This window comes from Aphanomyces invadans (genome assembly GCF_000520115.1).
Source record: "Aphanomyces invadans strain NJM9701 unplaced genomic scaffold supercont1.20, whole genome shotgun sequence".
NCBI lineage: Eukaryota > Oomycota > Saprolegniomycetes > Saprolegniales > Verrucalvaceae > Aphanomyces > Aphanomyces invadans.
Window position 1 is genome coordinate 588,647 of NW_008580165.1, and position 23,996 is coordinate 612,642.

A 23,996-nucleotide genomic window follows, 5' to 3' on the forward strand; every position below is an offset into this window, starting at 1 on the left:
CCTCGCAAGGGTTGTCGAGGGTGAGGGGCCGCCTTTGGGCAAGGCCCAGTGGCCTCTATTGGCTGCGAACATTTGGGTCTGAGGTTTGAGGTAGCCCGTCACGCTTTCCGACAACCCCTGGATCGGCGTGCGACGGCCGATCCACACTACAGTTACAGTGCGATGCAAAAGGTTTTATCCACCGTGTTTTCCTTAAATCTATTTGCACTCTCAGCGAATTAAATACAGTAAATCCGAAAACATGCCTGGATGTGTATTCATAAAATCCACAATTCTTGCTTTGAATTGTGTCAAACTCAAAATAATGATTGAGAAATGAAAAGAATTATGTATCAGCAACGATGCAAAAGGTATACATGTAATCACCTGTTGACAAGCACGGACAAGACACGAAATCAACTCAAATCATGCCATGTTTTTACAATTTGTCTTCTAGTACTTTGTCGTCATTCCTTTGGCGGTAACTACCCCTAGGCTTCTCGTTTTCACTAGAAACGAGTTTTTGGAGGTAGGTGATGTCCAGCGAGGTCCAGAGCAGCAGAATCGCCGATTTGAGCTCCTCCTTTGAGCTGTATTGCATGCCACCGCCTAACACGCGTTGAACCAGGTATTCCCAGAGGTTTTCAATCGGATTCGGTCGGTTGATGCGTTCGACCACTGTAAATCTGTCCATAATGTTTTTGCCATTAAAGCCCAATATTTCAACACTTTTCTGGAAGAATTATCAAGTTATGGCATATTTGGTGATTTTTAACACGTAATTTGTGGCATCCAATCAGTCTTTAAACTTTGGGTATTTTAACTTCATACCATAACCGAACCCCCACTACCCACACGCTTGATATTTTGGTTCTTCCCTTGTGGGGGACGTGTACGTACACACGAAAGGAAATGGAAAATTGAATTAGATCGCTGAGAGTTTTAAGCTAGCTTGAATAGTTGAACGTTGGAATGAGCGCACAATGACACCATACAAACTCAGATAAAGCCAAAACACAGAATGGGTGATCATGAGCTGAATGCAGCAAAATTCAATGTGGCCACGCAGTCGGTCACTTCGGTTGCTGGGCGGGACAGACCGTCGAAGCCGACCATCGTGACATGCTTCGTCTTGAGGACATCGAACGACACCAAGCTCGGTCGGATAAGGTTGTCTGTTGCGCCGGCCATCCAAATAACCCCTCTTGATGACCAAGTGGTTGCGCGCGTGAAACCTTGGACGTCGTACGTTCTTCGTCCTGCATCGACACCGTGTTCACACCATACCACATGATCTCTTCGTCGTCATCGTCGGTAGGGGCTGTAGTCGACTCGACTTTCCACTTGCCCATGTGCGCTTGCGTGTGATCACGCCTGGCCCGACGCCCCGGCGACGAGCCACGACACCGACTACTGCAGTTGTAGCAGCGGCGTTGCTCTGTGTTGCGAGCGCGGTTCGCCCGTACGAAGTCGATTTCCATGTCATACCGGGCCACACCTCTTCACACTTGAAAATGTCCATCACGCATGCCGACGTTGCCCTTCTGATGTCAATGCCGAAGACGACACGCCAGCGCCAGATGCTTATGTGGTTCATGGCACTCCCAGTAATAGAAAGGCCGATAATCCCAAATGTACGTCTCGACCTTGATCAAGTCAGCGATGCAAATGCAATCCTCGAGTACCGTTTTGACGTCCTTGGAATTCGTGAACTTGGGTACAACCTTGGCCTTCCAGCCGTCCTCGTGACCCCAAACCAGAACCGCGCCCTCCGCGACGAGGCTATCTGCATCCTTCTTGGACGCCTCGCCTTTCCAACACGATTACACGACATGTCCAAGACGTTTGGACGCTCCCGCTCGTCGATATGCGATCTGTTCCTGCATGTTGTTGATCTGCATCACACGTTGTGGGGTGGGGTGCTCTATTTCAACAAGGACCATGTTGCAAAGAACATCGACCGGTACGTGATTTCCACCCAAGTGCCTTCCTTGTAACCGGTATCGTAGTTTCTGCGCTGCAATTGCCACGAAGGGTTCACCTCTGTCAAACGTTTTCGTCTTCATCGATGGCATAAAGATTCAAACCTGTCGAATTGATTCGACAGGGGATGGAAACAATCTTCAAAAGCAATTCTACAGTGGCCATAAGCGCACGCACTGCCTGAACTACCAGGCTGTCACTTGTCCCGACGGAATATGTGTCCACTTCTTTGGACCGGTAGAGGGCCGGCGTCACGACTCAACTATGCTGCGTCAGAGTAAGCTTCTTCAATTCTTTGACAAGCATCGAGACATATTTTCCTCTAAGTGCATCTACGGGGACCCAGCCTATGGCATTGCTGAGTACCTGATCTTAGGAAACAAGGCAACAACGTTGGAAAGCTCAAACGCGAATTCAACAAAAGGATGAGTCGTGTGCGCCAGTCCGTTGAGTGGAATTTCAAGATTTTGAAAACGTTTTGGTCCTTCATTACGATTAAAATTCTTTCGAAAATCCGACTGTCCCCTATGGCCAAGATTGTGTACGTTGCGATGCTTCTTTCTAATTGCCATTGCTGCCATTATCAGGGAAATCAAATCAGCCACTTCCTCAACATTGATCGGACAACAATGAAAGAATAATTAAGCATGCTCGAGATTGTAGAAATCTAATAACAATGGAACATGAATTCATGATTTATTCTTCATGAGCAACTTAATCAAGGCTGCCATTGACTTCTGTCTGTTGTGCTCTCAGTGCTTCTTGCTGAGCTTGGATTTGTTGGATTAATAACTCACAGTCCTTATGTCGTTCTTCGATGTCAGTCTTGTGCTTTTAGCGCTGAAACTCCAAGTCCGACCTCGCCTGCTCATGCATCATAGCCATCACTTTCATCATCTTGCCACCACCTCCGCGAGAAACAACGTCGTCATCAGGGTCGACCTTCCTTTTTCCCAGCGACTGCATGGCTTCCTCTCGAACGATACTGCTGAGGTTCTCGTTGTGCTCTTGCAAATTTTTCATACTCGCAATGCGCTGTACCTCTTCTTCCTTGGCATCGTCAAGGGTCGACAGCAGTTCATTCAGCAGCATAACTTTCTTGATAACTTCTTCCGAAATGCCGGAGGCACGAGATGATTCTTGGTTGCTCTTGCGATGAGCTTCAATGAGTGCGTTAAAGCGGTTGTTGGCCTTCTTGGCGTCGAAGTCGGGGCGTCCAAACCCCTCGCGCCCAGCAAGCGCCTGAGCGGTTTGTCCATCATAAAGCCACGGCGAGCAAGGAAGGGCATGTCTGCGGACACCTGCCGAAGAAGCAAGATATCTTCTTCGTCTGTGAAGTTGCGGAGCTTGAGTGGTGTCGTCATGGTCCAAATCAAGACAAGTTGTATGGATGAAGTCCAATTCCGTACATTTGGCTGGTTTGGCAGACAAACGATTATATTTGAGAGTTTCCACAATAAATTTTTGCAAGAGGATTCTGCTTTTGTCAACATACGGCGGGGCGCCGCCCTGGATGCGGACTGGAATTGCATCAACACCTCACTACTGGGTTGCCCCCGTCGTTCTGCCCCCATCCTTCCCACTCCTCATGTCATGTGCCTATGTGTTCTCCGTCTATCGCGCTCCCGCCTTCATACGCTCTATCGAGGCCATTTCAATACTTGCGGGCTTCGTTATCAGTATTGTACTCGTCATGGCCGTTCTATTTTTAGACAGTGTTGACACTCATCTGTCATTGGCTCATTCATTGTTATCATGACCATGGCACAAATCCCAAACAATGGCAGCAATGTGCCGTGGGCGTCGCATGCGCGTGGAAGATGCTGCAGATGGCATGGTTCTGTACAAGAGCTAGGAACAGGACGAACTACGCTGCGGCGCTTTCTGACCGAGTATTGAAAAGGACGGTGTTGTGTCGACCCCACCTCATGTTTTCCTCGAAATACGTTTCGGTCTTCATGTCTTGCGTGTCGAAGGCACTGCTTCACATCGCAACGAGTCAGTGAGGCGTCCCCGCCGTCACGAACACCTTGAGCCATGTCATTCCGTTTCAGTGAGCAGGTCGTTCCGCATGGTCCTGCATGGATGTGGTTGAATATCGAGAGGGGTGAGAGAATCGGCACCGCCTTTGCTGGCTGTGGTCCAGCCGACTACTTGAAGCAAAGAACACTCGTATCGGTGACATCAGTATAAGCTATCCATAAGTAGGTCTTTCGATGGACAATTGGGCTCTTAGTGCGCTCTCTTGAGCTCGAAACCACTTGCGCACGATATCGGCAAGCCACAGACTTCGGTCTTCGACCCCCATCTCGGAGAGTCGAGCGCGCACAAACGTGTGTTCATGGCATGACTCCCCATCCTCGTTCGCCTTACAGACCATCCTAAGCACACTCGTCAGTTGTCGAAATCATCCGGGCCAATGTCGTACCATCCACTGACGCCAATGTGCAGCGGCTGCCTCGGTACTGGAAACCTGTCGTCCTCGAGAATGCTTCGATAGACAAACACGGCTTGTTTTGCCGTGACGATGCGTTTGTACAGAACATTTACAACGAGTGGGGCATTTCGAGTGTGGCCGCTGTCCAGCCGGACCTGCACGTACAAGATATCTGGGCTGCACGAGTCCAGTGTCTACGCAGCCACGTCAGATGCCATGAAAGAAACGTCAGGACTGGCGGTACTCTCGTCATGCGAATGGCATGGGTTGGCATGTTTGTCAACGCGTTCCACGTGACAGCGCCGACTTGGTCGAGCGGCGCTGGGAGGGGTCGCGAGCAGACTAAATCGACGTAGTCGGAAGCGACGAACAGGTTGGGTCGCCCGCGAAGGTCGTGGCGCTGCGAGTGACCAATGTACGAGTGGATGCAGTCTTGGGCGATGGATAGTTTGAGCTCGAGTTGCAGGAGGAGCCACTTGTACGCGTCGCCTCGGAACGCGCCGTGGCCAGTCATTTTGTGGCTCTGCATGTCAACGCTCTACAACAGGGAACCCTGAAGAAAGTGTGGCTCAGACAGACATTACGATTTGAATGAGGGGAGTGACGAGTTTGGTTTGGTTCGGCAGGTACGTTGTGGTAAAGTATGGCGTAGTGTCTGCGACGGTGGACGGGCTGCTCGTGTCGTCGCTTTTGTCGTAGGTTGGTCCGCCGCCGTGCGCACTGTCGTCGTCGACGCGGGACTCTTTCGTCGTCCGCGTGACCGTCGTTCTCCTGCTCACGGCGCTTCGTCGGCTGCTGGAGCGCAACGAGTGGAACCCCATCCCGCCGACGGACGAACCATGGCCCATTTCGTGCCAAGGAATACAGGCACGACTCACCCCACCGCCAATCTTAAAATAGCCACTCCGCTCTTGCGTCATGTGGCGTTAGTGTCAATTTGCCAACCGAGCTGTGCACACCACAGTCGCTGCGGGCACTGCAAACGCGAGCTGCCGATGAACCGTGCTCAAGTCTGCGGAGCGAATGCCATCGGCACCGCCAGTGGCCTCCACGAAGTTTGCATACGTTTCCTCAAGACGATGCTGCATGCTCCTCGGGCTGCATGAGAATGACTGATCGTCGTGTTCGAGATATTATGCTGAAGTGGGGCTATACATCAGCCAATCATCTTTGACGACCGATGGAGGACGACAACCATGCACTACCTCGCCATGTCATTCGCATCGACCGCAACATGCTCAGCCGAGTGCTGTACCCGAACCCGGTGTGCCTCCTCAGCGTGGCCGATCCGTTGTCCAACACGCGTAACGTCATGACGGTGACGTGGCTCACCCCCATAAACAACCACGTACGGCGGACCCGCATTTCCATGGCCTTCCCCAGACGAGCGTTCCATCGATGGCACTGTTTCCCGTCGTAGGGCAAGTTCATTTGCTCGATCAACTGCCATCGGCACACGGCGACCTTTCTCAACCAAGTTGGCCGGACTTTTGGTGTGTGCGCAACGTCCTGTCGCTCCTCCTGGCATGACACGGTGGTGTTGTAGTGCTCAATGTCCCGACAGTTCAGCAACAAGCGCTCGTGCTTGCCATCGGGGGATGCTCCGGTTCGACGGTCGACAAGTTTGCATCGCTCAACATTGAAACATGTGACGTGGGATGGACACCGCCCACCCGACCACCAAAACGAAACAAGCACGGCATGTCCAAGAAGGACTTGGTAGAGGTCGACGTCGCGGATGCCGCTGCATCGTGTGTTGCTTTGGTAGAGCCTACGCACACCTGAACTGGTCTCATCCATCATGCGAAGAAGGATTCCATCGCGCATGTGCTATGCCGCGTGGAAAAGGTTGACGTAGACGATGGGCACTACATCATCACTGCCGTCGAGCTCGCAGCATACGTCGACGCCAGGTACTGGAATGGCAAGACGTTCGGGTCGACGGACGCCCCGCCGTATCTGACCTTCTTGGGATCCAAGGTGTTTGGCCAGGTCACGCCGTTAGAGGCATTCCATTGAACAGATCGATTCCTACATCTTCCTAGCCAACGTCTACTTGAAACCCTTAAACCCGCGATGTTTGAACCCACGACCCTTGAAGCCCTTGAACCCTTTGTGGCCCTTGTACTTGACTTTGCCATGCTTGTTCACCTTCATGTGACCGCCGCCGTATCCTGCTTGGTACACGCCTGGCTGCTGGACGTACATGGGTTGGTGCTGGCCGTACTGACCAGGATGCATCGGTGGAGCGTATTGTCCAGGTATGGCTTGCGGCGGAGCTCCGTAGTATGGCTGCGGTGGGTAGCTTTGTTGCATGACATACCCTTGCTGCGGTGGGTATGCAGGTTGTGGGTAACCTGGCTGGGGAGGGCCTTGTTGAGGGTAGCTCTGCGGTGGATAACCCGGCTGGGGGTATCCCTGCGGTGGGTACCCTTGTTGGGGATACGCCTGAGGCGGATAACTGGGCTGGCCTTGCTGGGGTGGCGGGTACTGGCCTGGTGGAGGTTGCTGACCAGGCGGGTACTGGCCTGGAGGAGGTTGCTGGCCAGGCGGGTACTGGCCAGGTTGCTGTGTGTATTGGCTCGGCGGAGGTTGCTGTCCCGGCGGGCATTGTCCAGCGGGTTGCTGCGGGTATTGTTGGCCAGGGTACGGCTGTTGGTTCATGACGCCGACAATTCCAAAGTGACTTCCTTGCACAATGACAATCTGTGTCGTCGACGTGTCAAGTGACTCCAAATATGCAATAGAACGTACACGTTAAACGCAATGGGATAATAATCCATTGGCAAGTAAACACGTTTATAGTTTTAACCAGAATATTCTGGGTCACTAAAGACTTTGACGTCGATGGGGCCACGGGGCGAAAGGAAGTCATATTGTTTTATCACACCAATAATGTGTCATGTCTATTTGAAAAATCCAAAGCCGAACCCCTTGTTCTTAAACCCCATGTACATGGGCCCGCCCACGACGCCGCTGCCAACGTACCCTGGGCCGCCGTAGATTACGCCAGGCTGCTGCACGTACATCGGCTGCTGGATGTATCCTGGCTGCTGCATGATGACTGTTGGAGGTTGCTGCATGATCACGGGCGACTGGGCGTATTGGATCGGCGGAGGCTGGGCATAATACGGCTGCTGAGGCGCATATTGCACAGGCGGCGGGTACTGCTGAGGAGGGTACTGCTGCGGCGGATATTGCTGAGGAGGGTACTGCTGCGGCGGATATTGCTGTGGAGGGTATAGCTGCGGCGGATACGGCTGAGGAGGGTACTGGCCTGGAGGGTATTGGCCTGGTCTGTTGGGGTCTTGCATGCCTGTCGGGCGGAAAAGTGATCGAGAACACCACTTCGGCCAGTCGACGCCAAGTTTATGCAACGAAAGTCCACTGAATTCGGACACGTTCTCCTATTTAGCCACAAGCAGGACTCGAATCCTTTCCGAGACACACAGGAGAGTCCTTGAAGCACGCACGTCGTGCATTGGCACCGAACGTGCATCTCAGGATGATTGATGCATGCGACGCCGCTGCTCTAAGTTGGTATCGTACACACACTTTTGTCGGTCGTCTTTGAGGACACTGGTTGAGCTGGCGCGGCTCGAGGCCGGTACGCCCGATGGTGAATAAGTGAAGGCAGGTCGAGTCGGACGGGTCTGGTCGCTGCAGAGCACTGCGAAATCGAAAGGAAAACGATCTCGACATGCTACATATAAGGAAGGGGTGTGTTAAGATCGAGAGCGTGTTCAAAGAGAGGCGAAGACTTCGTGAGCAGACACTACTTGAACCACTTGAATCCCTTGCGCTTGAAACCCTTGAGCTTGAACCCCTTGTGCTTGTGCTTGTACTTGATCTTACCATGCTTGCCGACTTTCATATGGCCTTGTGGCGCTCCGTAATATACCCCCGGCTGTTGAACATACACTGGCTGAGGCGCGTAGCCCGGTTGGATGTAGCCGGGTTGGACGTAGGCAGGCTGGGGTGCTTGCACGTACTGCACTGGGGCAGGGGCTGTCGCGGACTGGAACAGCGCTCGCCCTTGTTGTGCGTAGTATTGCTGTTGTGCGTACTGCGGCTGCTGCGGAGCGTATGCCTGTGGCGGGTATTGTTGAGGTGGGTATTGCTGTGGAGGATATTGCGTTGGCTGGGGCGGGTACTGCGCTGGTGGATACTGGCCTGGAGGGTATTGGCCTGGAGGGTATTGGCCTGGAGGGTATTGCCCAGGCTGCGGCGGGTACTGTTGCCCTGGGTACTGCGGGGGTTGCTGGTACATCTCGACGACCGGCGGCGAAGAACGAGCGACTCGTGTTGACTGGGGCAGTCGCATGCATTCTGTATGTCGGGTTTCTAATCTCATCTACCGGATAATAGGTCTCAAAGTAGTCGTTTGGATTCAAACCCATTTTTCGTGGATTTATAATGTTTTCAAATGGACAAAAATCATTTGAAATAGATTTTAAATCAACAAATATCCGCCAAGAATTCCTCCACTTCATGGCGTATCCAAGTGAGAGCGAACGTCCCTACGCCCCTGGCGGCGTCCGAGCGACTGGAGGCAGCGATGCGGCGTTTACATGCACAACATATCAACGCAAAGACAACGAGATTCAGAGTCGGCTGAAGACTTTGATCGACGACTCAGCTGCCCACGATGTCATTTCCAACAGTGGCGAGATCGCATCGTGTGGCGCTCTCACCGTTGCCTCGAGGTGCATTGCATGGATTGACGTGCGGGACATTGCGTACATGTGGCCTAAGGATGAGTTTGTTGGGGTCATATATTAAGGTGGGTAGTCAACATCCTGGGCTCTAGCGACGACCGGTGTGCCATTTCCACAAGATGAAGGCAAACACGACTTGGAGGAGCAGGGCGTAGCCAACTAGCACGATCATGTACGCGTCAACGTCGACTTCTTCGATGTTGAAGCGCTTCAGGATGGCCTGCGACGCCGGCGTCTTCATGGGCTCGAATTGCTTGTACATGAACGACTTGAATGAGTAGCTGTGGAATGCAATGTAGTGAACCCATCGCCAGCCCGACGGGATCGACTTGTACGGCACCATGAAGCCTTCCACGAGCATAAACATACCAAACACCCCCGCACCGAGCGCAATCCCGATGATGTAGTGGGGCGCCGTCGCACCGAGGACATGCATGAGGGATTCCGCCACAACGAGGCTCAAGAACAAGTTGAGCAAGAAGTACCCGAACGAGTTCAGGCCGGCCAGCCCCACAACAATCCCCGACGACACGAGCGCAATGAGGAAGATGCCCGGCAGCGCCGCGAGAAAGTTGGCGACGACATAACTCCCGACACTGAGCGAGTTGTTGGCGCGCTCGCGGTTGAACACGACCCGTTGCTCGATAAAGAACGGAAGCACTGCGACGCTCATAAAGACCAAGAACGCTTGGACGTAAAAGAGCAGCGCGGTCAGGTCTTCTTCGCTCGTGTTGAACACGTACACGCTGCCGACCATAAGCGACAGCATGATGTACATGACGATGCGGACGCCGTACACACCGGGGTTGCGAACGTTGTTGAGCGAGTTGCGGTGGAGGAGCATGGCGAGCTGGGCCAGGGCCGACGGTCGCATGTCGTTTTTGAACTCCTTGGGGAGTTGAATCGAGGCAAGCGTCGTGCGATCGGTTTGGATACCCGCATGCAAGCTCTTGTTGAGGTCGCTCGTGGTGAACGCCATCGAGATCGCATCGATGTCTGCGTGACCTTCGAAATCCGTGTTGACGAGTTGCAGGAAGAACTCGCCGGGGTTGGTGAACTGGGGGCACGGGTGGCCGATGCTGGCGAAGTGCGTGAGCGACGCACTGGGCGGTCCAAAGAATGCCGTGCTGCCCTTGGACAGGATCATGACGTTATCAAACATGTTGTACACGACCGAGCTCGGCTGGTGGATCGTGCACACAATGGTGCGGTTTTGCTTGGCAAGCTTGGCGATGTAATTGATGAGGGCGTAAGTGGAGGCCGAGTCGAGGCCCGACGTTGGCTCATCGAGCAGGAGGATCGTCGGGTGGCTCAGGAGCTCAATGGCGATGCTCAACCGGCGCTTCTGGCCACCGGAGAGACCCTTGCGGAAGATGTCGCCGACAATCGTGTGTTCGCACGATCGCAGCCCCATGTCGTCGATGGCTTCTTGCACTCGGCTCTCGCGCTCGATGGCGGACACAGTCTTGGCCACACTCAACTTGGCGGCATACCGCAGCGTTTCAAGCACGGTGAACGACCCCAAGAGCGAATCTTCTTGCGCGACGTAGGACGTGAGAAGGCGGAAGTTCTTGTCGCGGGGTTTCCCGTTCACTTCGATCTCGCCCGAAATTTCGCCGCTCGAAACACGGTCGGCCAGAATGTCCAGGAGCGTCGTCTTGCCGCTGCCGGATGGTCCCATGATCGCAGTGAGTTGGCCAGGGACACATCGGCCGCTGATGTTGCGCAGGATGTGCTTTTCTTCCGTCTTGGAAGGTACTTTGAAATTGAGGTTGTTCCAGCTCAGGGTGCAGGGGTGGAGGGCCGAGTCGGTGTGGACCTCCAGGAACGCAGCATCGAGGGCCATGGTTGGGCTGTCGGACGTTCAAAGGAAGTTGGAGAGTGGCGTTGCACGACGTCGGTTCACGGTCACGTGTGTCTCCTTCCATTTTCCCACCTTTTCGCCGCGGCGTGATGGTTGAAGTTTTAGTGAACACAAACTGGTCACTCCAACGCCACCTCAGGCAGGAAGCCATGTCATAGTTGAACCCTGATAAAATTGAAAGCCTTGTGTGCAACGTGGACGAAGCACGATCGCACGACGACATTTTGCTGCTTCATTTAGGCATACTGACCAGCATAACATTCCACATCGGCTTGTCGTCAATTTTCAATTGTCATCCCTCCTGACCTTTTTACCCTTCAAACTTTCGCGCTCGTCGCTGGTAACGTGGCATGCGAGTGCACGGAGGCAACCCCATTGCGCTTCGACGCCAACTTGGCGCCGACAGGACCAAGTTCACGTCGACGCTACGAAGGGAAGATGCACATGCGTTTTTGGATCGTTCAACCGCACCAACATGGATCGGATTGTGGAGCGAACATTATGTCTTTTTAAAGGTTCAACATTACGCGACCACGCAATATGGTACGCAGTTGACGCAGACAGTTTCCCGTGGAGTGCGCGGCCGTGAATGCGATCCAGGCCCAGGGCACGCAAACCATGTCAAGGAGCGGCGCTGCCTTGTGGACGAGTTGGGGAAGCGAACGGCTCGTCGTCCACACGAGCTACGCAAAGCACCAGTCGGAGTCGAAAGACATTGGTAGATTGGTAGGGTCCTTGCTAGGCATTGCGTGCAGCGCGTGGGCGACGATGTGCAACAACTGTGGGCTGAGGCGACGTGACTGCTCCCTACACCGCGGTCGCGTGAATTTCGGACGTCGACAACTAAACATTGATTTGTTGTACATTGTGTCGAATTTGAATTTTGTAAAATGATTTTACAAAATTCAAATTCGACGCTAAAGTAATTCGATTGGCTTGCAAAAAAACGGACTGAATTTCCCAAACTTTTACCACATCGGTTCAGAAAAGTTGGCGTTGCGATCGTTGGTACATAGTCGCCTGAGCGTCGACCTCTGTTCTCTTCCCACAGCACCACCTTCGTTGTGCAGGAATGCGAAAACATGAATTTGTCATCGTTGGGGAGCATCCAATGCATACCAGATACCCTGGACGAAACAACTCAAACGTATAATTCGAGCGACACACACTAGAGTGATTTCGCTGACGGGAGGTTCTATTTGGTAGGAACCGAAACCATGACTTCATGAAAAATCTTGGCTTAAACTCAATGAGTAAGGAAACTAGTTCTCTACCTGACAAGTAGAGATTCCAATGGCATTTGTGCCTTGGCAATTTATGAGGGACATGGAATGGTCGGCGCAGGCCTCCTCTACTTTGGGAGGGCTCTGCGCCAGCCGGTCCCCCATCTACCTCAAGCGTACACGAACAGGCATGTATCTAGACAGCGTTCGCACGAGGCGGCCTATCTAAAGCGCTTCACGCCGAGGTTGATGAGTGTCTTGACGCCGCGCAACCAGTCTTTGTGCTGGGCCCAGTCGGTCGTGGTCAATTGCGTGTGGAGGTTGCCCGCCGTGCGAAAGTCACTTCGACCAAACGACTGGACCATCTCGTGCAGGTGCTTCACAACGTTCGGCGCCAACTCTCCCGTGTTGAGCTTGGTGAAGAGCAGGTCCTTGGCCTTGTGGATCTCGGGCAGCTGCTTCGCTTCGATCTATACAAACCACCGGGTCAACAGTTGCAATTCTCGCGCGAATGCTGTACCGGCGATAGCTGGGAGTTTTCTAAGAGAGACACGAAGTCGTTAAAACCCTGGACAATCGGCATATCGTCGGCCGACACGTTGTCCGTGGCGCCGAGCGGGGCGGCGGGAGCAGGCGTCGTGGGCTGGTTGTGGAAGCCGGCGGCTTTTTCCGTTTCGGTCGGGGACAAAATCGCGTTGGTCGAGTTGCCGTACTTGCGAATGAGGTCCTTGTTGCCAACGCTACTGACAAACCCGTCGGCCTTGCCCTTGGAAATGTCCACGGGAATCGTGGAAATGCGGGACGACGGGTTCGGCAGGGCTGTGGGTTGGGCGAACCCACCGTGTACGGCGGCAGCGGGTGGTGGGGCGTTCACTTGCTGGGGGGCACCAAATCCTACCCCAGGGGTGGCGTGGCCTTGAGGGGGGACCGGGAACCCACCGGGATTTGAGGGAGGACCTGTTGCGCCAAACGTGCCAGGCGTGGATGCGGCTGAAGGGGCGCGATAAGGTGCAGCTTGTGCGCCATAAGCAGGAGGTGGTGCACCGTATGCAGGTGTGGTGGCGCCATATCCTTGAGTGGGTGCAGCAGGGGTCGCACCATATGCAGAAGGAGTGGGGGCACCACCGAAAGTGCCTTGGGGTGCAGATCCATACGCAGGAGTAGGTGCACTGCCGTACGCAGGCGTAGGTGCAGGAGCCGTGGCATACCCACCCGCAGCGGCGCCATAGCCTCCAACGGGAGTCGGCACAGGAGCGCTATTCCCGTAGGTAGATGGGTACTGCGTTTGTGCAGGGGCGCCGTAAGCAGGGGTAGCAGGAGTTGGGTACGCTGTGGCTTGAGGTTGATTGTAGCTCGAGTTGTTGTACTGCTGCTGTGAATATTGAGCAGTGTGTCCGTAGGCAGCTGCAGCAGGTTGTGGGGCAGCTCCACCGTACGCCCCTCGCGCAGCGCTACCCGCAGCTGGTTGGCCGTACGAGGGAGTGGCAGGCTGGTGTTGGTATTGGGTTCGGTTGTTTTGCTGAGGCGCTGTGGCTACCGGCGTTGTGTCGATAAATGGCGACGGAGGGGGGCGGACTTGGGGGTTAGGGGCGGCATGGTACACGCGGTCGCGAATAATCGCGCAGCTCACGTCAGCGTACTTGGCGTAGCGCTGAGCAATGTCAAGTCGACCTTGTCCCGCCATCTAGAAACATCGACGTTGACTGCCGTCCCCAAGCAAACGAGATGCAGTCGACCACAACGTACCAGCGAAGCATACGCTGCAAACTGACTCGCCACTTCCGGGCTCAGTTCCTGGTCTGGGTTGTCGGACGCTTGAGCAAAAATCGAGATCTTCTCGATCAAATCTTGCAGTACGAGGACGGGGTCGCGGGACGTGGACTCGATCGCCGCTTCCTTGACCCACGCGGTGACGGTTTTCTCCACGTTGAACGAGCACATGTAGCAGAGAGTTGCGGACGCGACGTCTCCGTGGGACTCTAGCTTGGCCGCGAGCTGGTCGACCAACACGCCAAATTCGTCGCCAGTGGCGTAGGTAGTAAGAATCGCAAGGGTTTCCATCCACAGCTCTACGTGCGACTCATTCACGAGCGATGACAAGTCGCGCTTCATCATGGCCTTGACAATCTTCATGAACGGACGTCCTTTCCCGGCCGCCAAACACGCTTCCTGCGTTCTCGTCCACAACTCTTCGCCGCCCTGGCAAGCCAACAGCAGAGCGTCCGACAGCTGAAAGTTGGCCAAACACACATCCACGGCCGCTTCAAAGTCCCCCACGAGCACCAGTCGCTTGATGATGCTTTCTGACGCTTCGGTGTATGTCGGCGGGTGAGGGCCGTCGATGCGCTTGCTCGTGTCCGTAGGAATTCCTGTCGATTTAACGGACGTCGTCGGGTGCGACGGCGCCGTTTCAGCAGGCGGCGCGGCTCCAAACACGTCTGCGGCGCTCACCTGTCCAAGTCCGCATGAGAACATCTAGTCGATGGAATGTGTTACCGTACCGCAGGTTGGTGAGGTTGCTGCACCGGCGGGGCAACTTCGGCGGGCAGAGGCTCATCCTTGCCCAAATACGTGCGCGCATCCGCCTTGATCTTGTCGCTGTCGTAGCCCAAATGCAACAGGAGCTGCGTGCGCGCTGACGCTCGATCAAACAAAATCTTCATAAAGCTCCACGTAGCCTTGTCCGCGGGTCGCTTGGCGTTGGCGACTTTGTTGTCGCAGTGGCCTTGGAAATTCCGTTGAGCTAGCGCTTGTTCGAGCAAGTCGGCGCCGGCAACGATGGACGGGTCACTCGTGATCTTGTGGATGTGGACAGGGCGCGGCACTTTGGGCTGGCCGTACTGCTGCTGTTGAGGCTGCGCAGGGGTACGCGCGTTTGTGACGACGAGTTTGCCACCAAACCCAAACGTCGCGCTCACAGGACGCGTGGTCCACTTGGGGGCGCGAGCGGCACTGGTGCCGCTTCCCGTGAGTCCCCACACTTGAACTTTGCCGTCGAATGTGCAAGCCGAGGCCACTGCGGGAATCTTGGGAGACCACTGAACATTAAATCGGCGTTGTCCCCCGCCACCTCCCGAGAAAAACGAGCCACCGACGGGTTGGGCGGCGACGTTCGAAGGCAGCTCGAAGAATGGCTGACCGGTGAATAGGTCCCAGAGTAACGTACGGTTGTCCTTGGCACTCGACAAAACAAACCCTAGAGACAATGCGCTCGTGACGAGGAAATGCGAAGACATGAGTACCTGCGTCGTTTGGACACCACGACATGGACAGAATGCCGGCAGTATGGCCTTGGAGTTCGGCGAGCGGAGTCGACGTTGAGCTGCGGAGATCCCACAGACGCAAGACAGGGCGCTGGTCGTCGGAAGACGCTGTGATGATGTGCAGACCTTCGTTCGGGTTCCAAGCGACACAGGAGACGGGAGATCGGGACATGTCCTTCAGCTCACAGAATGGTTTCTTCGACTTCATATCCCACACCACTGTCGAACCGTTCTGGGATCCGCTCGCGAGAATGTGCGCGACTTGTGTGTTCCAAGCCAAGCTGAACCAAGCAACATCAGGCATTGGCGAGGAGAATGCGCACTCCTGACGACGTACCATGTGATTTCGTTGCCAGGAGTCGCCGTGTAGTTGGGGCCACCTGGGGTGTACACTTGGGGAGCGTTCAGTTTGTCCAACGACATGACAAACACTTCACCGTCGCCACCGCCGGACGCCAACAGGTGCGACATATCTGGGTGAGGGTTAAACTGCACAGCATTGACAGGCCCCTTGTGTCGCGACACTTTGCCCACTTCGGCCGGCGCGTTCGTGGCAATCTTGGACGGGTCCCAAATGTTGACCGTCCCATCAGCCATACCACCAGCGAGCACGCCGAGTTCCATGGAGCTTTGGTGACGGACAACATCTGCCCACGACAGAGACAGGAATCGCGACGACGTCTTGATCGATCCGAGTTGGATCGGGGCGGGTGTCACGTCGGTAAAGTCCATCGACATGAGCTGCAGTTCACCACCGTAGCTCTCAAAGCCGACACCGACACCATCCTTGGATCCAAGGGCAATCAGGTTGCTTCTGCGCTTGATGGGGCTCCATGCGACCGTCGCGGACGCATTCACTTCCTTGAGCAACGACATGGCTTCCAAAATGGGATGGAAGGAGAAATTGCTCCCTTACAAACTCCAAGATATTTTTTCGAATGATTTTCGAATAAATTGCCCCATACAAAGTGACTGCCAGCCGCAGGTCGGGCCAAAACGATCTCTGATTGGTCCGAGTCAAGCCAATCGGAACGTGCTTCGTCAAGGGTGCCGCCACACGATGGCAGCCATGGATTGGTTAAAAATCAGGCATTTATGCACCAATCAAAACGCAGAGCTACAGCATTAACGTCCGCAAGTTGTGGCATGGAGGGAAGACAAGCATACTTTAACCGTAATAAATACGTGCTCAATATATTGCCATCTAAACGCGAAACACGACCAAGCAGGTGCCATTACATCGCTAGATAACGTTGTGGTGCTCGCTCGTAACGTTACAACGGCAGGGTGCGCAACCAGAGGCCACGCACACGTGTGCACGCGTTGCTTTCGTGGACAAGCAAATCGCGCACGTCGTGCAGTCTCATGCAATGTACGCGCAGTTCAGCACACATTCCTGGTTAGGGTACTTGAGTCACCCAGCGTCCAGCATGGGCAACCTGGAATTGTCTCGTAAAGAGACGTCGATGGGTGCTGTCGCCGCATGCTAAGTAGACATGACGCTGTCTCAAGTCCACGTGGGGATGATTCACACGCACGTGTGTAATCGAGTGTTTCAGGTAAAGGTGCGTCGTCATATCCTTGTAATCGTCGCCGTGGCAAGTTCAAGGGAGCTGCCGAATGTTGGTCTGGATAGCAAGATATAAATAAGGCGACTGTAATAAAATAAAGGTGCGTCGGGATTAACGTTGGGATCTCGTGTTGGACGGGCGAAGGGGAATTTTATTACGGCTACGGGACCCCCTTCCGCAGAATTTGACTGCCAAGTCGCCGCAACGATGGCGACGCCGGGCGTGATCAGCAAGCAGCAGTCCACGTTGGAGAACGTGGAAAACATGCCCATCGCGGTGGGGGACACCGTGTGGGTGCCTGGCGCTGATCAAGTGTGGGAGCTGGCCTCCGTCATGGCGATTGGGGGGCTCAAAGTCACGGTCCGAAACTCGCACAACAAGGTTGCGCAAGTCGATCGCGGCCTGTCGTTGCCGCAAAACCCGCGCGTCACCGATGACATGACGGCCCTATACTTTATTCATGAGCCTGGTGTCTTGCACAACTTGTCGGAACGCTCCAAGCTCGACGGACAGCGACCCTACACTTTTATGGCGAACGTACTGATTGCAGTGAATCCCCTGAGGCCCCTCGCCGACCCGCGCATCAGTGAGATCGTCAACAACTCCAACTGTCCCCCGCATCCCTATGCTGTCGCGGAAATGGCGTACCAGCAAATGGTGTACAACTCCACCCGGGAAATGCCCACGAATCAATCTGTCGTCATTTCCGGCGAGGTACAATGCGATTGCTCTGTCCTTTCTGTTCAATCTTATTGCTCTGTAGTCTGGGGCCGGGAAGACTGAATCGTCCAAGATCGTCCTCAAGCACTTGACAACCCGCGGTGTGTTTGGCAAGAAGGCAACGCCTGCGCAAGTCGACGAATTTGCCGCCGCGCGCCACGACAACTCCAACTCGCTCGACAACCGATTGATCGAACAGAATCCGATCTTGGAAGCGTTTGGGAATGCCAAGACATTGCGAAACCACAACTCGTCTCGCTTTGGCAAGTTTATGAAGCTCCAGTTTACGGCGGACGGCGCGTTCAAGCTCGCGGGCGCGTTTGTCGAAACATACCTGTTGGAAAAGTCGCGTCTGGTGTACCAGGTGAGCCGCATCCCTTCGTTGAAACTCTTTCCTGCGCATTGATTGTGCACGTCCAGGTCGATGGCGAGCGCAACTTTCACATCTTTTACCAACTCTTGCAAGGCGGGTCCGTGCAGTCGAAGGCCGAATTCAAGCTCACCAAGGCGCAGGACTACCACTACCTGAACCAGAGCAACTGCTACGTGGCGGAAGACACGGACGACAAGGCCAACTACAACGCGGTGGTGCACGGGTTGGGCTGCGTCGGCATGGACACGGCCAAGCAACACACAATCTTTTCCATCGTCGCCGGGTTGCTCCACATGGGGAACATCGATTTCGACGAAGAAGACACGGCCGAAGGCGAGGCCGCCATCGTGCAATCGCCTGCCGCTGTGAATGCACTCACAACGGCGGCGGCGTTGCTCGGTTTGGACTCGAAGGCCATGCTCAAGGTTATTACGGAACGTGAGATCGTGACGCGCGGGGAGCTCTTTGTTGTCCGCCGCAACGCGCAGAATGCCGTGTATGCCCGAGACGCGATTGCCAAGTCGATTTACGGCCGCCTCTTCGACTGGATCATCTCGCAAGTGAACATCTCGCTCGGGCAGGACCCGCAGCCGCTGCCGTACATTGGTGTGTTGGATATCTTTGGGTTCGAGTCGTTCCAGCGCAACGATTTCGAGCAGCTCTTGATCAACTACACGAACGAAGTCCTCCAGCGCACGTTCAACAATCAAGTGTTTATCGCCGAAATGGAGTTGTACAAGCGGGAAGGCATCACGGTCGGCCGCATCGATTGGCCCGACAACCGCGAGTGCGTCGAGCTGATTGCGGCGAAACCAAGCGGGATTTTGCAACTCTTGGACAACGAAGCGGCCAACCCAAAGCCGTCGGACGCCAAGTTCCTCGCCCTCCTCCACCGCACGCACGACAAGAACCCGTTCTTTCCCCGTCCCCATCCCAAGGATATGCAGGAAATGTTTATTGTGCGCCACTTTGCTGGGTGCGTCAGCTACACAATCGGCGCCTTTATCGACAAGAACAACGACACGATCCCCAAGGACATGGCGGATCTGTTTTTGTCGTCGAGCTTCCCTGTCGTCCGCGAACTCTTTGACGAAGAAGCGAACGAAAGCAAGGTCGCGCCGGGCAAGAAGAAGACTCTCAAGAGCGTCGCCGCCAAGTTTACAAAGCAAATGCAAGAGCTGGTCGACACGCTGGACGCGACCCGATGCAACTTTATCCGATGCATCAAGCCGAACGCGTTGATGAAGGTCGGGTACTTTGATCCGCGGTACGTGGTTGGCCAACTGCGATGCCAAGGCATCATGCAAACGGCCCAAGTGCTCAAGGTCGGGCTCCCGACCCGCGTCGCGTACAACGAACTTGTCGGCGCGTACAAGAAGTACATGCCCCCCGACGCGCAGCGCTTGTTTGCGCAGCAAAGTGATGCGACGCTGATCACGGCGATCCTGTGGGCGTTCCAAGTCCCGAACGACGCGTTCAAGCTAGGTATTTCCAAGCTGTTTTTCAAGGCTGGCAAGATCAGCTTGCTCGATGCGATTTTGAAGCTGAACTGGAACACGGACGGCCCGCGCATCGTCGGTCGCATGAAGTTGTGGCTCGCTCGTCGTCGCTGGCGTGTGGCGTTGGCCAAAGTCCAGTCTCAACTCGAGTGGAAGAGCATGCTGCGCCGCATCCAGTACCGCAAGGACGCCGTTCGCCGCATTCAGATATGGTGGCGCGGGTTCTCTGTGCGCCATCAATTCCTCAAGCAAAAGACATCAGCGATTCTGATTCAAGCCGTGTTCCGAGGCCACAAGGGCCGTCAAGCATTCAAGGTGAAGAAGATCGAAATGATCGCGGCCGCCAATGCCCGCGCCGAAGAGAGTCGCCGTCAAGCCGAGGAAGCCAAACGTGCCCAGGAAGCTGCGCAACGCGCCGCCGAGGAAGCGCGCCGTCAAGCAGATTTGGCTCTCCGCGAGGCCGAACTCCGTGCTATCGCCGAAGAAGAACGTCGCAAGATGGAAGAAGATGCCAAGCGTGCCGAAGCCGAAGCCATCGCGTTGGCCCGTGCGGCCGAACTCGCGGTCCGCGAAGCTGAGCTCGCCGCCACGGAAGCGGCAGCAGCCGTCGAGCACGAGCGGCAAGCAGAACGCAAGGCAATGCAAGAAGCGCACGACCTGGAAATGCGCATGATCCGCGAACGCGAAGAAGCCCAAAAACGCAAAGAGCAAGCATTGTTGGACGCGGCGGCGCTTTCCGCCGGTCTCCTTGGCGGCTTGGCCACCGTGAACGCCATGAACTCGACGCAAGGTCGCAACGTGAGTGTCGTCGAAATCCCAGACAACATCTCGGAAGAAAACAAGGAGCAGCTCAAGCAACTGAACGAACTGTTGCTTTCCGGCGCGATCGACCAAGCCGAGTACGAGGAATTGATTCCGTTCCTGCTGGAAGCCCAGCAAGACCGGTCCCCCGCCGCTGGCCCTGTGCTCACCCCCGAAGAACAGGAGTCACTCAACCGATTGTACAACACGCAAATCTATGGCATTCAAATCCGATGCCCGGCCTGTGGGGTCAGCAACAACACGGCCAACGGCAACAACTGTACAGAATGCGGCAGTATGCTCACGGCCGCGGCGGGCGAACATGGCTCTGCAGCCGATCATCGGTACGTCCGATTCACGTTGCATGACGATGATGGTGAATAATCATGCCTGACGTAGGTACTATGGCGCGCGCACGCGATCGATGTCAACGTCGGCGTTGAGCACGCCGCCGGGATCGTTTACAATGGACGGGACGCGTGTGTCGATCCACGGCGGATTCTTCCAGTGCGGCATGCATGGCACGCAGATGCTCCAGGACGAAAACTTCGCCGAGTATACGGTGTATGTGCTCCGTTGTGGGTGGCAGGCCAAGGAAGCGAGCGCGCCAACATACTGGCTCATCTCGCATCGCTTTTCCGTGTTTGAAAAGCTGCACAAGGATCTCAAGCACAAAATCCCACCCAATCTCGCGACGCTGCCGTCGTTCCCGCGCAAGCATCGCTTGGCGGGGGTGTTTGCCGGTCGCACGGGCAACTCGAACGAGATCGTCGAAGAGCGGAAGCAAGCGCTGGAGCGGTACATGAACGAAGTGATTGAAATCTGCGCGCGATTGCCCAGCACGTTGGCCGTGCCGGAATTGGATCGTTTCTTAAACTTGTCGCGCCAAGTGCAGCAGTTCCAGCGCCAGTTGGGCCTGTTGGCCGGGATCGAAAGCACTTTGCAGCCGTCCAACATCCACCTGGAAGGGGCGGAGGCGCTGGCAGCCCGCGAACAAGCCCGCTTGCCCACGGAATTGCCGACGCCGCTGGACGAAGAAGAGCTTGGACAGACGGAAGAGGCCGTCCATGTGCTGATGAACGCCATTCGCAACGCCCAAGGCGACTTACGACGCAACCAGGAGGTGCAAACGTTGCTCAAGGTGTGCGTCCAGCTGCAGCCCCGGCTTCAAATGAGCGCCAACTTGGACAACCCGTTTGCCAACGTCGAGCTCATTCCCCGTGCTATGCAGTGCCAAGAAGACTTGGAAACGACCATCGGGCTCTACAACGACTCTCTGTTGGCTGTCACGGAAACGTACACGATCTCGGGCGCGAACCAGCCGCCGGCGCCGTTCGTCCCAGGCCAAACCAACTCGTATCAACGTTCGTATGGGTACTAAAATCGTCGACGACAGGGTAGGAAGAAGGCAAGCCCCACCGGCAGGACTGCCCAGAAGCAACGCGTGCGGCCACATTATGCATGTTCAATTCATTTTCAGTCGAAATCGATGGCCCCACTCGTGCGGGCAGTGTCCCGTCCGCGGTGGACGTACTCGCCAGACTCGATCGATCCCGTGCTGGACGCGTTGTCATCGATGGACGATGCAGGCATGAAGAGCGTGTGGAGTTGGCCGTCTTCCACGGACGACGAGTTGGACGGTGGTGCACTTACAACGGCCCGACGAGTCGACGATGGCCAGTGGGCGTTGTGGAGATGATAAAACGTCGAGTGCGCCGGACCGCCGTCGACTTCGCCGTCGCTGACGTCGTCGGGGACGTGCAAAACTTCGCCTTCCGATAGCAGGTCCTCGCCGTCGTTCCTACGATATGTCAAGCGCATCACGTCAGGACTAAAAACGTACTGCGACTCGATGGCGACGCTGCTGTCAACACTGCGGCTGTTGACGCTCGAGACTGACGTGGGTCGAGGAGCTACACCCAACTGCATGGCCGGTGCGTCCCAGGAGTAGATTTTGGTGGCCGATGGATGTGCCACGGCTGGGTCTTGCTGGTCAAGCGGTGTCGAGTTGGGGCGGTCGGCCAATGCAGCAGGGAGCACTTGACCTAGAAAAGCCTGCGGAGGAGCTGGCAGAATATGCTGACGTGATGGAAGCTGCCACGTGTGTGGGGGGAATTCTGAAACGGGAGACAGTGGAGGAGCGGGGGGTGGAGGGTCGTTGGCATGGTGCCGTCGAGGGGACCGTGGAGACGGTGGAGGTCGAACAGTCCTGCGAAGGCGCGCCGCTCTCATCTGTCGCAGTGTCGACGCGAGTGAAGTGGGGGGCTGCATCTGGCCTCGCACGTTGCACTCGCCAATGGCATCGCAGTGGAGCAACTTCCCGAGCAACGTTTTGCCTGGCAAATCCGCCACGTTTCGAACAACGTGCTTCTCCTGCACTTCAACTGCGACCACCTCGGATGGAAGTGCTGGCGGCGGCGCCTCAACCAAGTCGTTCGTGTCGGTGGCTTGCTCCATCGTGGCGACTCTCGTGTCCACGACTTGGTCCATGGACGGTGCGATCTCTGGTACTTCAGGGGGGCTTTCCTTCGGCATGGAGGGACAAGGTAGCGACACGAGAGCAGGTTTGAACTGCCGCATGTGCTCTACGAGGAACTCCTTGACGAGGTCGGCGGCATGGACTTCCATCTCGACAGCATTCATTTGAACTGGGGTTGGCTCCATGGTCAGCTCGGCTTCCATCCCAACCAGTCCGGTGGTGTCGCCAGGCGTGATCGTTTGCTGCATCTTGAGTTGCTCTTGCAATAATTCGCGCGCGATTTGGCGCACTGTCTGCAAAGCTCTCCATGGAGACGATTCGACTTGTCTGCGTGCCATCTTACCTCCGCATCTATCGACGACCTCGCAGTTTCGTCCATGCGTTCGAAAACGCGGGCGGCGATCACCTCGGGCAGAGCTTGCTCCACATCAAATGCTGCAGCACCAACGTCATCCAGCACGAGGGGAGCCCGCTGTTGCGGCAGTGCTGTCGCGTGAACTGGTTTGGGTTGTGTCGGGGGCTGCCAGTTCGCATCCTTTGCGGCCAAGACGAACGCCTGGAACTGGCGAAAGGTGATGACGCTGCGTTGGGACTCGGTCAAGTTGGCGGCCTGAGTGAAGAAGGTCGAGATGCGAGATGGAGGGACGTAGACGTTCAATCTGTGGAGCGCAATGGATGTCTCGAGTTTGGTCAGACACCCGTCTCGGTCGCTGTCCAAGTCGTGAAAGAGGCGCCGCAGAAACGGACCGCTCCACACGGCATTCACATCAGTGCCGTAGCCAAAAGCAACAGCAGGCATCGTCCGATGGCTCGACAAGACCTTCAAGAAAACGTAAGGCGCACGAACGAAGTACATGGGCATACTTGTGGGCCAAGTGAAGAGACCAAACGCGGAGGTGGTACGACGGGTGTTGGAATCGCGGGTGGGGACGCTGGGCAGAGCTGCACCTCTTCTACATGTGGAGTTGTTGGTCGACCTGTGGCAGGAGCTGATGTGGCTCGATGAATTGGCTCGGATGGAGTCGAAGTTGGCTCAGGAGATGGGGCCACAGACTGTGCTGACGTCAATGGGGCGTTCAACGGATC

At 55.6% G+C, this 23,996-nt stretch overlaps 10 protein-coding genes across 10 annotated transcripts; 2 read left to right on the top strand and 8 right to left on the bottom strand.

Moving 5' to 3' along the window:
- Positions 1–2,796: 2,796 nt before the first annotated feature.
- Positions 2,797–3,326, bottom strand: H310_09278 (hypothetical protein; the record flags this gene model as incomplete). Its single annotated transcript, XM_008875312.1, has 2 exons — positions 2,797–3,204; positions 3,264–3,326. 2 exons carry the CDS (start codon positions 3,324–3,326, stop codon positions 2,797–2,799), a joined length of 471 nt encoding a protein of 156 aa, XP_008873534.1.
- A 696-nt stretch (positions 3,327–4,022) lies between these two features.
- H310_09279 (hypothetical protein) lies at positions 4,023–5,286 on the bottom strand. The gene is made up of 4 exons (XM_008875313.1): positions 4,984–5,286; positions 4,644–4,937; positions 4,391–4,593; positions 4,023–4,343 (listed from the first exon to the last, which is right to left on the bottom strand). The coding sequence occupies exons 1-4, from the start codon at positions 5,245–5,247 to the stop codon at positions 4,157–4,159; spliced, it is 948 nt and encodes a 315-aa protein (XP_008873535.1). The 5' UTR covers positions 5,248–5,286; the 3' UTR covers positions 4,023–4,156.
- Positions 5,287–5,542: 256 nt separating this feature from the next.
- H310_09280 (hypothetical protein) lies at positions 5,543–7,074 on the top strand. Its single transcript, XM_008875314.1, has 5 exons — positions 5,543–5,747; positions 5,820–5,892; positions 5,946–6,163; positions 6,209–6,903; positions 6,937–7,074. The coding sequence occupies exons 1-4, from the start codon at positions 5,580–5,582 to the stop codon at positions 6,416–6,418; spliced, it is 669 nt and encodes a 222-aa protein (XP_008873536.1). The 5' UTR covers positions 5,543–5,579; the 3' UTR covers positions 6,419–6,903; positions 6,937–7,074.
- H310_09281 (hypothetical protein) lies at positions 6,332–7,074 on the bottom strand. The gene has a single exon (XM_008875315.1). It carries the CDS (start codon positions 7,061–7,063, stop codon positions 6,452–6,454), a length of 612 nt encoding a protein of 203 aa, XP_008873537.1. The 5' UTR covers positions 7,064–7,074; the 3' UTR covers positions 6,332–6,451.
- A 179-nt stretch (positions 7,075–7,253) lies between these two features.
- Positions 7,254–7,730, bottom strand: H310_09282 (hypothetical protein). Its single transcript, XM_008875316.1, has one exon. It carries the CDS (start codon positions 7,711–7,713, stop codon positions 7,306–7,308), a length of 408 nt encoding a protein of 135 aa, XP_008873538.1. The 5' UTR covers positions 7,714–7,730; the 3' UTR covers positions 7,254–7,305.
- A 293-nt stretch (positions 7,731–8,023) lies between these two features.
- Positions 8,024–8,719, bottom strand: H310_09283 (hypothetical protein). Its single transcript, XM_008875317.1, has one exon. It carries the CDS (start codon positions 8,667–8,669, stop codon positions 8,175–8,177), a length of 495 nt encoding a protein of 164 aa, XP_008873539.1. The 5' UTR covers positions 8,670–8,719; the 3' UTR covers positions 8,024–8,174.
- A 437-nt stretch (positions 8,720–9,156) lies between these two features.
- H310_09284 (hypothetical protein) lies at positions 9,157–11,067 on the bottom strand. The gene has a single exon (XM_008875318.1). It carries the CDS (start codon positions 10,961–10,963, stop codon positions 9,206–9,208), a length of 1,758 nt encoding a protein of 585 aa, XP_008873540.1. The 5' UTR covers positions 10,964–11,067; the 3' UTR covers positions 9,157–9,205.
- Positions 11,068–12,214: 1,147 nt separating this feature from the next.
- H310_09285 (hypothetical protein) lies at positions 12,215–16,375 on the bottom strand. Its single transcript, XM_008875319.1, has 6 exons — positions 15,805–16,375; positions 15,447–15,748; positions 14,706–15,400; positions 13,951–14,655; positions 12,725–13,888; positions 12,215–12,674 (listed from the first exon to the last, which is right to left on the bottom strand). Exons 1-6 carry the CDS (start codon positions 16,341–16,343, stop codon positions 12,426–12,428), a joined length of 3,654 nt encoding a protein of 1,217 aa, XP_008873541.1. The 5' UTR covers positions 16,344–16,375; the 3' UTR covers positions 12,215–12,425.
- An 825-nt stretch (positions 16,376–17,200) lies between these two features.
- H310_09286 (hypothetical protein) lies at positions 17,201–22,147 on the top strand. The gene is made up of 4 exons (XM_008875320.1): positions 17,201–17,752; positions 17,802–18,122; positions 18,179–20,775; positions 20,831–22,147. Exons 1-4 carry the CDS (start codon positions 17,246–17,248, stop codon positions 21,810–21,812), a joined length of 4,407 nt encoding a protein of 1,468 aa, XP_008873542.1. The 5' UTR covers positions 17,201–17,245; the 3' UTR covers positions 21,813–22,147.
- On the bottom strand, positions 21,877–23,846 carry H310_09287 (hypothetical protein). The gene is made up of 4 exons (XM_008875321.1): positions 23,775–23,846; positions 23,254–23,730; positions 22,275–23,203; positions 21,877–22,232 (listed from the first exon to the last, which is right to left on the bottom strand). Exons 2-4 carry the CDS (start codon positions 23,707–23,709, stop codon positions 21,908–21,910), a joined length of 1,710 nt encoding a protein of 569 aa, XP_008873543.1. The 5' UTR covers positions 23,710–23,730; positions 23,775–23,846; the 3' UTR covers positions 21,877–21,907.
- Between the last annotated feature and the right edge of the window lie 150 nt (positions 23,847–23,996).

Bases quoted from the DNA above. Each gene is read 5' to 3' on its own strand.
- H310_09282 (XM_008875316.1), bottom strand. From the start codon at position 7,713: ATGCAAGACCCCAACAGACCAGGCCAATACCCTCCAGGCCAGTACCCT.
- H310_09287 (XM_008875321.1), bottom strand. From the start codon at position 23,709: ATGCCTGCTGTTGCTTTTGGCTACGGCACTGATGTGAATGCCGTGTGG. The intron at 23,204-23,253 runs GTAAGATGGCAC...AGAGCTTTGCAG, and splicing joins GGTCGTCGATAGATGCGGAG to ACAGTGCGCCAAATCGCGCG. The intron at 22,233-22,274 runs GTACGTTTTTAG...GACATATCGTAG, and splicing joins AGCGTCGCCATCGAGTCGCA to GAACGACGGCGAGGACCTGC.
- H310_09286 (XM_008875320.1), top strand. From the start codon at position 17,246: ATGGCGACGCCGGGCGTGATCAGCAAGCAGCAGTCCACGTTGGAGAAC. The intron at 17,753-17,801 runs GTACAATGCGAT...ATTGCTCTGTAG, and splicing joins CTGTCGTCATTTCCGGCGAG to TCTGGGGCCGGGAAGACTGA. The intron at 20,776-20,830 runs GTACGTCCGATT...TGCCTGACGTAG, and splicing joins GGCTCTGCAGCCGATCATCG to GTACTATGGCGCGCGCACGC.
- H310_09280 (XM_008875314.1), top strand. From the start codon at position 5,580: ATGGAGGACGACAACCATGCACTACCTCGCCATGTCATTCGCATCGAC. The intron at 5,748-5,819 runs GTACGGCGGACC...TTCCCGTCGTAG, and splicing joins TCACCCCCATAAACAACCAC to GGCAAGTTCATTTGCTCGAT. The intron at 5,893-5,945 runs GTGTGTGCGCAA...GTGGTGTTGTAG, and splicing joins CCAAGTTGGCCGGACTTTTG to TGCTCAATGTCCCGACAGTT.
- H310_09285 (XM_008875319.1), bottom strand. From the start codon at position 16,343: ATGTCGTTGCTCAAGGAAGTGAATGCGTCCGCGACGGTCGCATGGAGC. The intron at 13,889-13,950 runs GTACGTTGTGGT...CGATGTTTCTAG, and splicing joins TTGCAGCGTATGCTTCGCTG to ATGGCGGGACAAGGTCGACT. The intron at 12,675-12,724 runs GTACAGCATTCG...TGGTTTGTATAG, and splicing joins AAAACTCCCAGCTATCGCCG to ATCGAAGCGAAGCAGCTGCC.
- H310_09281 (XM_008875315.1), bottom strand. From the start codon at position 7,063: ATGAACCAACAGCCGTACCCTGGCCAACAATACCCGCAGCAACCCGCT.
- H310_09279 (XM_008875313.1), bottom strand. From the start codon at position 5,247: ATGGGCCATGGTTCGTCCGTCGGCGGGATGGGGTTCCACTCGTTGCGC. The intron at 4,594-4,643 runs GTACCGCCAGTC...GTGGCTGCGTAG, and splicing joins ATGCCATTCGCATGACGAGA to ACACTGGACTCGTGCAGCCC. The intron at 4,344-4,390 runs GTACGACATTGG...GAGTGTGCTTAG, and splicing joins CACATTGGCGTCAGTGGATG to GATGGTCTGTAAGGCGAACG.
- H310_09284 (XM_008875318.1), bottom strand. From the start codon at position 10,963: ATGGCCCTCGATGCTGCGTTCCTGGAGGTCCACACCGACTCGGCCCTC.
- H310_09283 (XM_008875317.1), bottom strand. From the start codon at position 8,669: ATGTACCAGCAACCCCCGCAGTACCCAGGGCAACAGTACCCGCCGCAG.